The 16,877-nt window shown below is 33.8% G+C and overlaps 1 protein-coding gene across 5 annotated transcripts in view; it reads left to right on the forward strand.

Annotated features, from left to right (window-relative positions):
- The window catches only part of Dgkb (diacylglycerol kinase beta), a 617,161-nt gene that overhangs the window by 460,889 nt on the left and 139,395 nt on the right, over positions 1-16,877 (forward strand). For all 5 annotated transcript variants that reach the window (XM_069996159.1, XM_069996161.1, XM_069996163.1 and 2 more), the window contains one exon: positions 4,288-4,483. In XM_069996159.1, coding sequence (XP_069852260.1) covers positions 4,288-4,483 — 196 coding nt within the window. The remainder of the gene's footprint in view (positions 1-4,287; positions 4,484-16,877) is intronic.

Here is a 16,877-nt window from a genome sequence, read left to right on the forward strand (position 1 = left end):
TTACACAGTAAACATTTTAATTAAAAAAATCTCAATTATCGTCGAACTTTATTGTGGCACATTAAAAGTAGATAAAAAAGGCTTTAATATTACAAGAAAACATTTTGAAAACAAAGTTTATGTTAAAACATTTTGGAAGAAGGATGTATGGCTGTTTAACACCTAGCTGGGTGCTGGTAGCTTACTCTTGTAATCCTAGCTACTCACAAGGCAGAGAGAGAGAATATACAGGTTCAAATCTAGCCCAGGAAGTATTCTTTGAGATTCCATCTTCAATTAATCAGAAAAAATGCAGGCTGAAGGCATGGCGTAAGTAGCAGCGTACCAGCTGTGAGCAAGCAAGCCAAAAAGAGGCCATGAGTTCAAACCCAGTAACTCAGTACTGGCCAAAAATGGAAAAAATAAAAAATAATAAAAAGAATCGCAGGTCAGCATCTTTGAAGGAAGCAAAAGGTCACCATCCTTCTTGTTAGTATTGAAGTTAATTTGCGAAATGAGAAAGCCTTACTGTAGTTCTTAAAATCTTTTTTGCTGTCAGCAAGACCAGAAAAGGTGATAAATTTAAACATCAAGAATTTTCATTCCAAGTGGAACAAGAAAACTTAATGAGACTGGTTTGAGAAAGGGGAGGGAGGAGGAGGGACAATGGCAGAGGGGTGATTATGACCAGAAATGGATTTATTAAAATGAAATCCCTTGTACAATTAATTGATGTAAATTTTAAAAAGAATAAAGTAATTACTTCTAAGGAGGGGCAAAAATAAAAGAATTTTCATCCTTGAATGTAGAGATTCATCCAAACAATTAAATGCTTCTACAAACCTAACTGATTTCAAGAATGAGTAAGTAACAAGAACAGAATCAAGGACACAAAATCAGTGATGAAAATTTGAAAGATGAGATTTTTTTTTATCACCCAGTAACCTGGGAACCAGAATTCTTAAAGGTAATGGGGCTATTTCTCACCATTAGTCCCTGCCCACCTGAGCCAATATTAAGATTATCTATAAAAAGGTGTTTTATGTTTCATTGAGTAAAGTTATGAATAATTTTTATCTGACTTAACAGAGGAGCCAACTCATTATGGAAAAAAATTATAACTGATCATTAATTGTATCTCATCAGATAACCCAACTGTACTTAAACCTCTCCAAAGTTTCTACAATAAGATTGATAATACATTAGGAGAAAAAAAAATACATACATATATATATATACACTAAGCTTTCTTTTAGGTAAATTGGTTTGGGGAATGCAATCTTCCATTTTAAAACTTTACAAAAAGTAGAAAGCGGCATTGCTCTGTGATTGTACCCATAATATTATATATTAATGACTTTTTCGGCATAATAAAAATATTCAGGAGCTATTGGAACTAAGGCTGTTAGCTTTTAAGCTTTTATATGCTATTCTTCTATAACTACCTTTTGAAAAATCATAAATCCTCCCATTATATGAGAATATTATCTGACACAGTATGAACACTTGTTTATATTTCATAACCTTCACCCCAGATTTTATTTTCGTCAACTCAACTGGTGGCTCTATTCTTGTCCCCACCAGTACTAGCACTGAAACTTTCCAGACCAGTGAACATAACAATAAATCAAGAAGGAAGGTGGCCTGAGGTCACAACTAGTGGAAACAAACCATTAATAAATAGCTATTTATTTAAGTTCATGGTCCGGCTTTCAAAGGAACATCAGTGTTCTTTATCAGTCCTGGTTCTTGGCAGTTCCCTGAGATTTTTTTTTCACTTCTTGGAGAGTTTCTTACTGTGTTCTACACTTGACATGACTCTGAACCTGGAAACATGAGTTCACTGGTGATTTTCATTGTCACCCATATCAACACTAGTTCAATTAAAAAGAAAATAAAAAGCCTATTTGCACTTCTGCTCTCCTTTTTTGCAGATGAACAAAGGAATCTTCCTTTACTAATTCTGAAAGTAACTTGTCACAGTGGGGTTCTAAGGCCTAGTCAAATAATTGTCTTAGTGGACTACCTGCTGTGTTCAATATTGAGTGAAAATGGAAGCCAGGCCCCAACTCCAGGCTTATTTCACAATTCTTCTGTTATTTAAATGATTTTAGTCAGTTTGGGGGAAGCCAGACCTTTATAAATTAACAGCAGGGAAATACCAAAGGTGTCAGATTGCATATTTATCATCTTTTTCGTGTAATACTTAAATATGTATTAAGAAGTGACTGACATAAATTAGGCAGATTTCAGAAGCCACAGGCCGTGGCTTGTAGAGGACCCCCTTCTGCTTGACATTTCATCCTTGTCAAAGATCAAATTATTTTAATTTAGGCTGCAAATTATAAGGAATGAAGACTTCTTTGTGGGAATTCCCTGTGGTAATCTGACTTTTGTTGTTACTGCTGCTTGTCAGTGTGCAAAAGATATAATATGCATGCAAATAAGGTTAAAAAATATGTACTATCTAATTATCCAGCCAGTACATTCCACTTGAAGACAGTGGGAGGCCTGACACACAGTATGTGTTTGATTCATTGAGGCCTGCAGGGTATTTACACAAGATTACTTTTAATTATGAAATTAATATCTGTTTATCTAGAATATATAGTGGTAAGTGAGTATACACATGAGCAGAATTTTTCAGTAAAAAGAAATCTTAATTTAATACATGAAAAGGAAGAAAAATCACTTGTTTCTGGGGAAAAAAATTAAATACATCATCCAGTGCTTGGTTTCACCCTCATTGAAGCAAATTGAAAGAAAAGTTGGCTCTTTTTCTCAAATTTGTTTCTATCCCTGCCAAGTAGGCTCAAGATGTGTTGCTTTAACCACAGTTTTAATTTTTCTTTTTTGATGAACAAGTCATAATGCTAATTCAGAATGATGAGGGGAATGTAGAAAAAAAGATGGTTTGGGTTGTTTTGCTATTATTTTGGCTGAGCCTTGCTTTGTCCTAAGCCTAAAAGTCTGATTTCTGTCTAAAGTGATGATGTTAGTATTCATAATTAATAGTCATAAGACATGCCCACTAACACAACCCCAATGCTTCAATTTGTGAAATACTTAATCCTAACAAATCTATTTCCTAGACAATGAGCTATAAGTGTCTCTCTCTTCATACTGATGCATCATGAAAAATAAGATAATTTCTAGAATAAATTAATAATAATCATTTAAAAAATACCCAATGAATAAATACATATTCAACAGCCATGATTCATACCCATGATTCATACCAACTATCAGGAGGCTGAGATCTGAGGATCGCCATTCAAAGCCAGCCCATGCACATCTTATCTGCAATTAACCACCAGAAAAGCAGAAATGGAGGTCTGGCTCAAGTGGTAGAGAGCTAACCTTGAGAGAAAAAGATAAAAGATAGCACCCAAGCCCTGAAATCAAGCCCCCGTAATAGTACACACATTTAAAAAAAGTACAAAATAGCATTGCTAAGTCACTTTCCACATATCCATAAGCAAACATGAACCGAAAATTTAAAAATTTAAACATGATCACTCTGGCTGCAGCAAAGCATTGTGTGTTAGTAAGTTATTTATTTCAAATTCAGTAAAGTATTTTGACATTAGACCAAAACAAAACAAAAAACTTTTCTCAAAGTCTTTATGACAACAGTGATAGAGTAGAGTAAGGTTGGGATGGATAATCTCTTTTAATAACACTCTGCTCATTTCTTTCATATTCATTGTAAGACTATGCTTACCTTGCTCTGGATATCCTTCTTAGAACTTTGTCTAGACTCCAAAGCCATTCTTAGCCACTCCAAAGTGATTGAGAACGAGTAGACTTGACATTTTGTACTTTAGCTTTCCTTTTCACAAGTCTTTCAAGCCACTGTTGTTTTCCCCAAAAGAAAAGGGAAACCATAACTCATGAATTCAATTTCTTTACTTTCTCCTAATAGTTCCTTGCAGTAAGTTCTAAACAGTCAACAGTTACTAAAATTTCTGCCTGAAATTTTACCACACATCACAGTTTCAACCTTCCCATAACATAGTGGAATGTCGTAGGCACTAATGTATGTCTCTCACTTGAAGGTTTTTCTGTAAACAAGGATAGTGATTTAATTTTGATCATTATTGAAACATTATCAATGATTGCTTTATCTTTTGCGTTGACATTTAAGGTAAACATTTCAAGTGTCCTTGAAAGAGCTCTTTTAGAAATGATAAGATTACAAATGTGAAGGTTCTTATTAAAAACTAAGGAAATCAAAGGGAAGGAACCAAAGAAAGACAAAACAACCTAAAATTTCTGTATTATCTTTATTTTCTTTTTACTGATCAGTGTGACGGAGTCCAGATAGATTTAATAAACATCTCTCTGGAAGGAATAGCTATTTTGAATATACCGAGCATGCATGGAGGCTCCAATCTTTGGGGAGAGTCAAAGAAAAGAAGAAGCCATCGGAGAATAGAAAAGAAAGGGTCTGACAAAAGGCCCACCCTCACAGATGCCAAAGAGTTAAAGTTTGCAAGTCAAGGTAAGGTTCTTCACAATTCACTACATGAATTGCTTAAGAATCTGATTTTCAATGCTATCTTGAAAAGGAAAAAAAATCTCTTCTTGCACTATTAAAATGAGCATTATACAGCCGTGTTTTCTCATATTACCAGATACAATGTGGTACATTATATCATAGAAGATTCTGAAATCATATATGTTTTTATCACTTTTACCTAAAGTAGGAAGGTGTTTGAATAGCTCACAACAAGCTTTGATTCTCTACTGTTGTTCCTCTTGCAAGTTAATATCAGAGAACAAAGAACTTGTAGATACAAGAGCTACGGGAAAGTTTCTCAGTACTTTGTAATATAGTTCATATTGGTGTTACACCTAATTCTTGATAAATTGTATAATAAAAATATTAAAACTATGATTGTTCCCATGATTTATGTATTTGAAGCTGAAATATTTCCTTTACCTTTTAGAATTTGTCAATACCATCAATGGTATTTTGAAATTAGAAACCATAATGTTTAAACTCTGTTTGGTAAAGACAAAATATGAAGAAGTCACTCAGCATAAGTGAACAGAAATGTGAATTAACCAAATAAAAATAGAAATGTAGAAAATATGAAGATAGTCAATGAACCTGATGATGGGAAACAATAGGTCTGTACTTTGTGTAATAGATTCAAATTTCAGCAGAGGACAAGGACTTTGCTTATATGGACTTTGGTATAAATGAGACTGACAAAAATAAGTTTTAGGTATTACACATAGAAAAGCTTATTACAATCTTCTGATGACAAGTGGTTTACTCAGAATAGCTATACTCAGAAAGCAATCCAACTGTATAAAAAGATAGTATTCTGAGGGAGAAATATATAGACAAATATTATGTTTATCCTCTATAAAATATTGAGAAATAAATATGACTATTAATAATAAGTTATTGATATTAATATGGGATTTGTAATTAAATATCCATTTAAGTGTATGATTAATAAATTTCTAAGTTCCTTTTGATCTTGTTTTCTATTATGGTTAGCTTAGGATCATACTAAAACCAAACTCAAGAACTTTATATATACACATATATAATAGATACATGATATGTATATGGGACATATCTACACACCACACTCATTGGTTCTTGCATTAGAAATACTTTTACTATAAAAAACATGAAATAATGAATACAAAGAAAATGCTTTGCAGCTTTTTCTGTTTCATTTGGTTTTGTTTTGTTTTTGTGCCAGTTGTGGGGCTTGAACTCATGGCTTGGGCACTGTTCCAGAGCTCTTCTGTTCAAGGATGGTGTTCTACCACTTTGAGCCACATCATCACTTCCAGTTTTGTGGTGATGGAGATAAGATATTTGGAGATAAGAATATTAAGGCCTTTCCTTAGATCTCAGCCCCCTGAGTAGCTACAACTATAGGCATGAGCCAACAGCACCTGGGATGCAGGCTTTATATCATATATATGTAAATACATAATTTTAATTTTAATATTTCATATTATATTTATATGAAATGTATTATATTACAATCTACTAACACTGGGCATGTTATTCATGAGGACACAGTCCTGGAAGCTCAGCTGATAACTACTATTTCCACTATTGATTTTCTAAAATACCTCTCTGTGCCACACCTACATGAATATCTGTATAAATATATTCACTTATCTATATAAACAGAGAAACCCTGTAAGAGTCATACTGCTTTCTTGGCTTCCCTCCTGTTTATAAGCTGTGTTCAGGAATGCCCATTTGAAATAAATCATACCATAACTATTCTCACAGACTTTCATAGGAAAAGCTCGCTTTTTCCTTCTGTCTTTGCTCTCTACTGTGGGTCTTAGAGCCAACTTTCATGCATCCTGAGAGAGGAGAAAGTGCGAAGATACAAGTTATAATTCAGGAATATGTTTCCTTTTTATTTTATTTCATTGTAAAGGTGATGTACAGAGGCTTTACAATTACGTAAGCAGGGTAATAAGTACATTTCTTTTCAAACAGTGTTGTCCCTCCCTCATTTTCTCCTGCCTTCCTTCCCATCAACTCCCCTCCTGCCCCCAAATTGTAAATTTTTCCAACATAGTGTCTAGTGAGAATTGCTGTTGCATTGGTTCATCCGTTGTCCCACCATTTCTGATTCCCCTCCCTTTCCCAAATCTGATAAACAAATATAAGACAAAGGGTACCGAAATCAGAAACAGTGACCATGGAGAATAAACCAGAGGGGGGGAAAAAAAGAAATAACTGCAAACAGCATGTTTCTTTATGCACTTTATGAAGTGTGTGTATGCGCAATAACAAAAGCATGCTTATGCTTGATTGCACTCAACTTTTTGCGATGTTAGTATGTAAGTCACTATTTCAAATCAAATAAACTTCAAATTTACACAAAATTACCACAGGCATTCACATAGCAACATTTTAAATCTATAGTTAAGTTAGTAATTTTACACCTAGAAAATATACCAGGAAAGATATATTTTGTTTCTAGGAAAAAATACATATATTTCTTTTTCAGAAAGCATTTTCTTTTTTTTTTTTTTTACTTTTTTTTATTGTGAAAATACTGCACAGAGGGGTTTCAATTACATGGGCAAGATAATGAGTACATTTCTTATCAAGCATTGTAGCCTCCTCCTTTGTTTACCCTTCCCATCCACCCCCCTCACACCAAAGTTGTAAAGTTCATTTTCGACATAATGACTTGTACATCTCATTGTTGCAATGGGTCCACCTGTATCCCTATTTAAATGATTTGTTTTTCCCCTTCCCCTCCACAAATTATACCAATATCAAATACAGTGAAAGCAGGGGTTATACTGTGGGGAATATATTATTTATTATTAATATTTCTAATATGCTTCTGTAAAACTTGTCAGAAGTTTCAACCAAACTTTTAATATACTTTTGGAATGACTGCTTATTTTCTAAACTTTAGGGGGTTTGGAATGACTTCTTATTTTCTAAACTTTAGGGGGAAAGAAACTACAGATGGAGGTAAACAAAGCATAACTAAGTATATGTGGGAGATATAAATTATTATTATGTTGTTGTTGTTGTTATTTTAGTGTGCTTGAAATCAGAGCCTGAGTGCTCTTCCTTAGCAAGTTTTGCTCAAGGCTGGCACTTTACTACTAAGCCACAGCTCCACTTCTGGCTTTTTTTAGTGGTTAAGTGGAGATAAGAATCATATGGACTTCCCTGCCCAGGCTGGCTTTGAAATATAATCCTCAGATCTCAGCCTCCAGAGTAGCTAGGATTAAAGATATGAGCCATCAGCACCTAGTCAAAAAATTGTTTTGATATAAAACTTTACACAGTTTTCCTTTACCTAAATATATGCCATAGACTAAAGGTACTGAAGCTGGTATATTAAATCTGCAATATATTAATACATGGACTGACAGCCTGCAAATTACTTGTTTGTAATCTTTGGGAGCACTCATATAAGAGTATTTTTAATTGATGCATTAGTTGGAAATTATATTGTCAATTCAGGGTTGAATAAAATGATAAGTAATTTTATCATTCCATTGAAATATATTATGATATCCAGATGCAATTGAAACATATTCATACTCACATTCCTCTAATGCAGTATGTATTTTCTTTGTGTGTGTTTATAAATATAAATGAGTATATTATATATAGGCAGCATAGTCTTTAGGAAGAGCTATAAAGTAATCCTTGATTTTTCAATGCTTCCAGCCTGAATATTCAGTCTCCTACAGTTGCTGAGTTCATCATCATCACCTCTTCTTTTAAATTAACCTGAGAAAGATGTCTAATAAATGCATTAACATTAATATATAAATGACTGATTGCAGATAAAAGTGGTGGGTATTTGCATTTAAAAAGAACTAAGGGCCTTCAGTTAAAACATTATTTTTTATATGGTGTTCTACTGAGGTATAACTGCAATTCTTCAGCACTTCTGTAAAATCTGATTTTAGATATGTTGCCATGTTTTGGAGCATATATGTATATATTTAATCTTTAATAAAAATACATTAAACTCTTTGTCATAGTAGCTATTTTCAATTTATTTAGTTGATGCTACAAGACAAAGGTGACTTTTTCTTGCATTCCTTGGTTTTCTAAGTTAGATGAATTAATGAATGTGTAACTAGAAACACATGCCCACATATAAACATTTACAGACACACACACATACACATACACACACACACACACACACACACACACAATAAATAACTGAGACCTTGTTTGAAAAGTTTACAGTTCTGCTATGGTTATTTAAAAGAGGATCCCTTTGCATATTTTTAAAGAGGATAATTGTACAAATGGATACATGAACTTCTTACCTCATGTGAGCCATGCAACTTAAACACCAGAAAATTCAAATACTTTTATTTGGCAAAGAACCAAACACAGCAATATTTGATAGTACAACAAAATGAGAACAAATAAACCACACATGTGTATATGTATATATGTATATAAGTATATAAGTAAATATGTATATATGCATATATATAGGAATCTTGCCAGATACTTGTTGTGTATGTGGGGAGGGGAGAGGGGTTGAACTTAGAATGTTGAGCCAGCATAGCTTGCTTAGCTAGCACTGTATCACTGATCCACAACTCCAGCTCCACCTTTTTCCTGGTTGGGTGGAGATAGAGCCTTGTAGACTTTTTCTTTTTATGGCAGCTGACTTGGACTCATGATCCTCTGGATCACAGCCTCCTTAGTAGCTTGGATTACTGATATGAGCCACCTGGCTGACAATACCAATGAAGATCACTTTTTAATAGTGATTTTTCTTATAAAGAAAACCTGTATTATTTAACTATCTCCAAAAAGTAATAGTCCTGTCCTATCTTATATACCAAGCACATATTTTGTTGTAGATGATTTGATCAAATTTATTCATATCTGCAGCTTACAAGTCAGATATAAGATTGAGATTTTCAGTTCTGTATGAAGTAAAATATAAATCTGTGTAACTTAAACTTGGTGAATTTCTGAAAGAGGCAGCTAATAATATCACAAATTTGTATGGACAAAATGTTAGAACAATGTTAAAAAAAGGAATCTTTGTAAAGTATAATCTAAACAAAGAATAAAGACCACTTAAGAATATAAGCTATTTCTTCTAATTAATTACATTTTGAAAAGATAAATTGATGTAGGTCACTTTCCATTACAAAACAGGATAGCCACATTAGATGGAAGAAAGTCATATTGCTTAGTATATGTCTGTATCAGTTTGGGCCTAATAGAACTCAACTGAAAAGCAAAGTGACAGATACTGTTACTACCTTCAGCGATATACCTTTATTGTTCTTCTAGATTGAATATACTGGAAATGTTGGCCATATGAACTTATGAAATGTATTTGTATAAATAAATTCTGATTTCCTCTATTAGTTACAAGTCCTTGAAATATTGTCTTATTTGGGGAAAAGCAAGTCTATTACTGCTTTTTTTCAGAAGTTTGACAACTACCGATTCAGAGTAATTACGTTCAAACCATAGAGTTTCAAGCAGTTGCCAGAAGTGAAGGGAAATGGTGCCAGGAGCAGCTGGACTTCCTGCTTGAAACCTCATTAAATAGGTGCCTGTCTACCCTGCACATTGATACAGCTAGCCAGGTACTTGTCATAGGAAAGTTTATCTTAAAAACGAATTAACGTATTATGTCATCCAGGAAATTTTCAATGATTTCATTCCCATTTATAAATGCTAAATCTTTTATCTGGTTAAAATTTCACAAAGTCCAACAAACCTTCACTGATGAAAGACCAGATTGTTAAGTAGGTACATAGATGAATATATTAAAGCAGAACTGTTTTATATATTCTTAGCATTACAATTGTCTTCTTTTTGAGGCAAAGAAAGCTCTTTGTTGTTGTTTTTGTACCAGTCCAGAGGCTTGAATTCAGGACCTAGGCTCTGTCCCTCAAGGCTGGCACTCTACCACTTGAGTCACCTCTACCACCAACTTTTTGCTGGCTGATTATAAATAAGAATTTCACAGCCTTTCCTGTCCAGGTTGGTTTCAAACTGTGATCCTCAGATCTCAGCCTCCTGATTAGTTAAGATTATAGGCTTGAGCCAATCACACTGAAAATAATTCAATTCCAATCAAATTATTCAATAAGAATCAAAGAGAGAACAAATATCTCTGAAAGTTTGACAAAAATTGGAATTGTTTAGTCTCTGAAAAGAAGTAATTCCAAAGTCTTTTTCTTTAAAATGATGGTGGTGAATCTGGAAGGTAATTTTCATCGGTATGTGTTAACTATTATACCATCCAGATTATTGCACAAAGACAATTTAAATAATAAAGCACTGATACTTTCTATATTCAAATCAATAATGCTGGGCAGTTGTTATCCATTATTATCATTTTTTTCTAGACATTTCTCTGGGTTATTTAGGGTAATCTAGAAGACAGTGTTTTAAGGTCTCTAAATATAAATGTAATATTCATTTTAGAACTGTAGATGATGTATTTGGCATTCAGATTTCAACAAGCAGAACAATTTCCAAGCATTTTAATTCAGTGATTAAATCAATTAAATTTAGAAACAAGAAAAAGATTTTATGCAGCATTATTATACCTGGATGTTAAAACTGTTGAAAAAAAGATCATGGCATTTTGAGATGTTGCATTTCACAAAACACATACGCATGCATTAATACCGTGATAATTCCATCGGTTGAAAAATAGGTAGATCCAAACACTTTCTATCTAGTAACCTTTAAGGAATGTCTCAAAATGAGTTTCTAATTGTGTGTTTTTAAGCTCCCTCCCTTGACATGTTTCAGCAATGGATAATGTAAATAGCACATACTTAATAAAACTACCTAAAATATCAAAATTGCTATTTGCAATGTAAGTTACCTAATATCTCTGGGTATTTTCATGGGAAAGTACTTTGATATTTTTCAAAATGAGCATGGTTTTAAGGCTTATAAAACAATAAAACTTACATAATAAAAGGTATTTCTTATATATCTAAAATCTAGGGCATTTTGAAAATAAAAGGCAGGTGTTTCTTTCTGAGCTCTGGCTTTTGTATAAAAACCTATTTTATCAAGCATTTCTGAGGTTTCTATTCATAATGCAACTGTAAAAACCTCTGAGAAGGTGTTAGATATCTAGAGATTTGGAGCAAACTAGAACTATAAATAAATATTTTAGGAACAACTGGTAAACTAGAGAACAATTTTAATGAGTCTTTGTATCCATCCTTTCTGGAGCTGAAATATCTTTTTCATTGTTGGTTATTTTTATTGTACCTTTCTCCCTTTGCTAACAGTCAGATTATTTTTTTACGTCTGATACAAAATGAATTCTAAAACCCAAAGTTGGCATGCAGTCTATAATTTCACAACCCTGAAACCAAATACCAAGCAACTTAAGGAAGCAAAGATTCACTTGGGTTCATAGATTAAAGAGGTCCATCATGGTAGGGAGGACATAGAAGACAACAGCTCATATCATAGCAGCCTAGAAGTAGAGGGAGAGAGACAGAGAGAGGCAGAGACACAGAGACAGAGACAGAAACACAGAGACAGACACAGAGAGAGAGAGATTAGGCATCACCTGGATAATGCCATGTTCTGGTGCCTATTTGATCAGTAATTAAACCCTCTTGACCATGGCTACATTGATTACATTGATTTCTGAGTGCCTGGATGGTTGAACCCAGGGGAAACAGTTCTCCAGAAAGTCCTGTGTGAAAGTCTTTTAAATTAATTGTACTTCATAGTCTTGAGCCTGTCATAGAAAAGACCTGAACAATTCCTTAGATGGCCTTAAGTCATCTTCCCCTTGCCCCAATACAATGTATATAGTTTCTTTTTAATGACACTAATCTCTTCAGAAACCATGGATTCTTTTTTAAAAATTGTGTTTATTAACATTAAGTAGTTGTACCAAGGAGTTACCATTCAACAAATAAATTTATAAGTACAGTGTATTTTGATGGATGTCACTCCTTTCCTCATTCTTGTCCACTCTTCCCAACCTTCCTTTCTCCTAAATTTTCTTAGTTTCATAGGACATGCATTTCCTCTCTTCATTCCTCTAACTCACCCCCGCCCTTGAAATCCTCCCCTAACACCAGTTTCTTGGGTTTCATTTTGTTGACTGTGAGTTTTTCTAAGAATCATAATCTTTGAGTTCTAACCTCCTTAGCCCAACTTAACATTGGATTTTCTGACCAAACTACATTTTTTTGTCTTTCTTCTCTGCTTTTTGCTCCCAGTTTTCACTTAAACTGTCTAAAAGCAGTTAGCACAAAACATGCTACTGTCTGAACATTAGAGTAGCTTGAAATTTCCTCTCCCAGATTTATTATCATCTTTAATCTCAGCACCCTCCCCCCAAACTCTCCAAACAGAGAAAAAAATGCAGGCAAATTCTTTGCTACTATGTTAAATGAATAATGTCAAGCCCAATTCCCAGTAGTTTTTGTCCTGCAGCTTCATGAATAGTCTTTTTTCAATCAGCTTTTTGGTCTGCATTCCCAACAAATTACTCATTAACTTCTGTTGATAGCACCTTAGATTTCGCTAGCCTATTTTTCCAAACTTCAGAAACCTTCTCAGGGCTGGGAAGTTGGTTCTGCGGTAGAGTACTTGCCTCGCACGCATGAGGCCCTGGGTTCAATTCCTCAGCACCACCTAAGCAGAAAAAAAAGCCGGAAGAGCTGAGGGACAACACCCAGGCCCAGAGCTCCAGCTCCATGACCAACAACAACAACAAAAAAATCTTCTCACAAAACCAGTTCCAGAAGCATAACAGCCACATGCTCAGCATTAGTGACAAGTACATCCACTTCCCCGATGTCCGTTTTCTCTACAGAAATACAAAAGAACCATGAAGAATATAAGAGTAGAAGAATATAAGAGAGGGTCTGAGGCGTGCCACTGATCATGATACGTTGTACTCAAAAATGGGCCAGTTAAATTGAAACTCATTTGTACAAATATTCAAAGAAAACAAAAATCTGGATTTCATATAGCAAAATAATAATTTAAACAGAAAGACTTCTCTTTTTCTCTGTCTCTGCCTCTCTCTCTCTTTCTCTCTCTCTTTCCTTTTTGTTATTTTTTTTCTAACACATAGCTTCAAACACATTAGGCAAGTGCCCTACCACTGAGCTGCATCTTCAACACAAAAAATTTGTTTTTGAATACATGAATAAAATAATTAGCACTAAGTGTTTATATCTAAAAACAAACTGAATGTGTATGTGTGTGTGTGTGTGCGTGTGTGTGTGTGCGTGCGTGTGTGCGTGCGTGCGTGCTGGTCTTGAGACTTGAATTCAGGGCCTGAGTCCTGTCCCTGAGATTTTTTGCTCAAGGCTAGTGCTCTATCACTTAAAACACAGCAGCACTTTTGGCTTTTTGGTAGCTAATTGGAGGTAAGAGTCTCACAGACTTCCCTGTCCAGGCTGGCTTCAAACTGCAATTCATAGATATCAGCCTCAAGAGTAATGAGGATTACAGGTGTGAGCCACTGGTGCCCCTTAACAAATGGAAATTTTAAAAACAGAAAAAAATCCAAAGCAATAGATAGAAATTGCAGAATAAGTAAATCTGGGGAAAACTGAAAATAGGAACCTTTAATAATAATTACATTTTTAAAAATTTGTGGTTTAGCTATCAATCTACTATGCTCAGGGGAAGAAGAAAAATTTGTTTAATTGGGGTTTTTATGTAAGGCTCAGATTGTTTAATTTATAAAACTTCTGAGGCAAAACACCTCCAAACACTTCAAAATGACAAATTCTATAATGAATCCTTTAAAAAGTATAGTGTTGGCTTAAATTGTGTCTTCAGAGAACAAAATTATGAATGTTTTAATATGTCATTTACTAATAGACGTTACGTTTGATATCATTGCTAACATTATCATCTCATTTGTTTGTGATATACGTGTTTAGTCTTGTATCCATTAAACATATTGGAAAGTTCACTTTTTATAAAAACTTATCTACAAATAGTTGTGTAAAGGGGTTTCAATTTAGCACGCTCATTTATGTGTACAATGGAACTTAATCAGTGTCATCCCTTCCATCATCCTTTCCTGCCCCAATCTGTTCATACACACAAGTCTCCTCACGTTTTCTAATTCCATTTCACCTAGGCACATGGAGTCTTATGGCTGTATTTACCCAACATCCCTCTTTCCATCTGTCTACCCCTTCTTCTTAGACCCTCTCTGCAACTCAGAGAAGACAGATTTAACTTTCTGGCATTCATTGTGTTAAGCTGTCTGCTAATTTCCAAAGGAGTAATCCCACCTTTGAATATGCTATACTTTTGTCACTTTGATCAAGCATATATGTATACAACCCTGTATACTTTGGATGTAACTTCCATATATGAGAAAAAATGTATACTCAGATTAAGATTATATGAAAATTTTAAGTAGATTTAACTTATGCAATGTTGAAAACATAAAGCAGATTTTCAAGTTAAAAAAAATATTGACTGATAGTGTAAGCTTCAATTAACCAAGCACTTGTGGAACATACATTCACATAGTAATAATATAATTTCTAGTATTTCAAATCTGAGGCCATCCATATATATATCCTAAAATACAAAGTGCTATAACAATGTTCCCTTTTAAGAACAATGGATGATTTTAGTATCAGTTGATTGATATCCCTGGGAAATGACTTTTCCTATCATCAGAAAAATGACAATAAATTAGGGAGGATTTTTTTGAATTGCAAACATGAAAGAATTAGCCAAATCAATTATATTAATCAAAACCAACTATATTAATTCTTAAAACATAAGTTATAATTCTGTTTTATCCCACTGCCCTAAAATATTTCTTTCACATCAAGAACAAAAGAAAACCTGATTGAGTGATATCTTCATGACACCATTTTGAAGAATGATAGATCATTCATAGATTTTTAAGTAAGACGAATGACATAATAAACTTTTATTTTAGATTTACTTATAAATATAGTTTCATAAATATAGTTTCCATTAGTATATATCAGTTGTGAAAAGGGCTTCCATTATTTATAAATATATTTTATGATTTTATTGTAGTACCTGACTCTCAGTGCACACATTTACATAACTACAAGTGGTGCTTGGTGAGGTGACCATCTAAAGTCCTGTTTGGAAAAAGAGTCAAATCCTACCATCCTCTTAATTATCTTTGAATAACAAATTTGAATTAACCAAAGTAACTTGCTAATAGGTTCCACTGTCCTGAATTTTTAGTTTCTGTAAATATAGTCTTTTATTATGAAGAGCTAATTATCACTTGAATGATAGCTTCTTGGACAGAATCTGCCCACTCTATTTTTGTGGAAATGGATGTAATTCACATACATTACATTCTCTCTACACCGAATAATCATCCTTCTGGCTTAATAAAAACACTTGCATTGTTATTCCTTTGATAAACTGTATATTTATAAAGTCAGATTTTTTATTATTAGGTTGCTTTAAGCAGGGTCTATTGGCTGCTTTACAGCATCAGCTATTAATAAGATTGCATACGCTAAATGTTGAGGTCTGCATACTGTAAGGTGACAGTCATTTGAAATAAGGCTAAAAATCTCTATGGATAAACATGACTAATTTAAATGAGCCCAGGGGAGCTTTTTTGAGAAAGTTCAAATGCCTGATGCCACACTGTGTTTTTCTAATTATCCCATAATATGGCACAAAATAACAATGTCATTCCATCCTTTATTTACAAAGCTGCTCTCATTATCATTATATCTTACCTGTTCAAGTGCTGAAAGATTGTTCCTCTTTGAGAGATTCATTAAGAGAGAATAATTATATTCTGTTTCACAGATTGGCAGAAAGAAAATGTACCTTTGAACAATTCCATTTCCCTGAACAGTTGCTCATTCCAGGGTTGGAGACAGGTCTATTAAGTACTCTGTACTCTTTTAAACATGTCAAAGCTAACCATTAATACTGAAATTAGTAATTTGGTTCTGATTTAATGAAAGAATTTGCTGCTATTTCTAAAACTCAGTTTCTGTGAATGAAACACAAACATAACAATATTTTCTAAAAATATTTTTAAAAACCCTCAGCATCTTACAATAAAAGAAAACCCTAAGATAGTTTTTGTTGACGCACAGCTTTAATCCTAGCCACTCAAGAGGCTGAGATCCAGAAGAGAGCAGTTCAAAACTAGCCCAGGAATAAAAGTCCAAAAGACTCCATCGTCAAAATAAACACTGAATAGCAGGCTGACTGGATGCTGGTGGCTCATGGTTGTAATCCTAGCTATTTAGAAGAGTAAGATCTAAGAGGTGCATTTGAAAGGCCAACTTGAACAGAAAGGTTCTAGAGACTCTTATCTCCAGTTAATTACCACAAAGCCAGACTATACAGCGACTCAAGTGGTAATGTGCCAGCCATGAACACAAAAGAC

The sequence above is a fragment of the Dipodomys merriami genome, unplaced genomic scaffold, assembly GCF_024711535.1.
Source record: "Dipodomys merriami isolate MVZ:Mamm:240054 unplaced genomic scaffold, mDipMer1.0.p SCAF_5, whole genome shotgun sequence".
NCBI lineage: Eukaryota > Metazoa > Chordata > Mammalia > Rodentia > Heteromyidae > Dipodomys > Dipodomys merriami.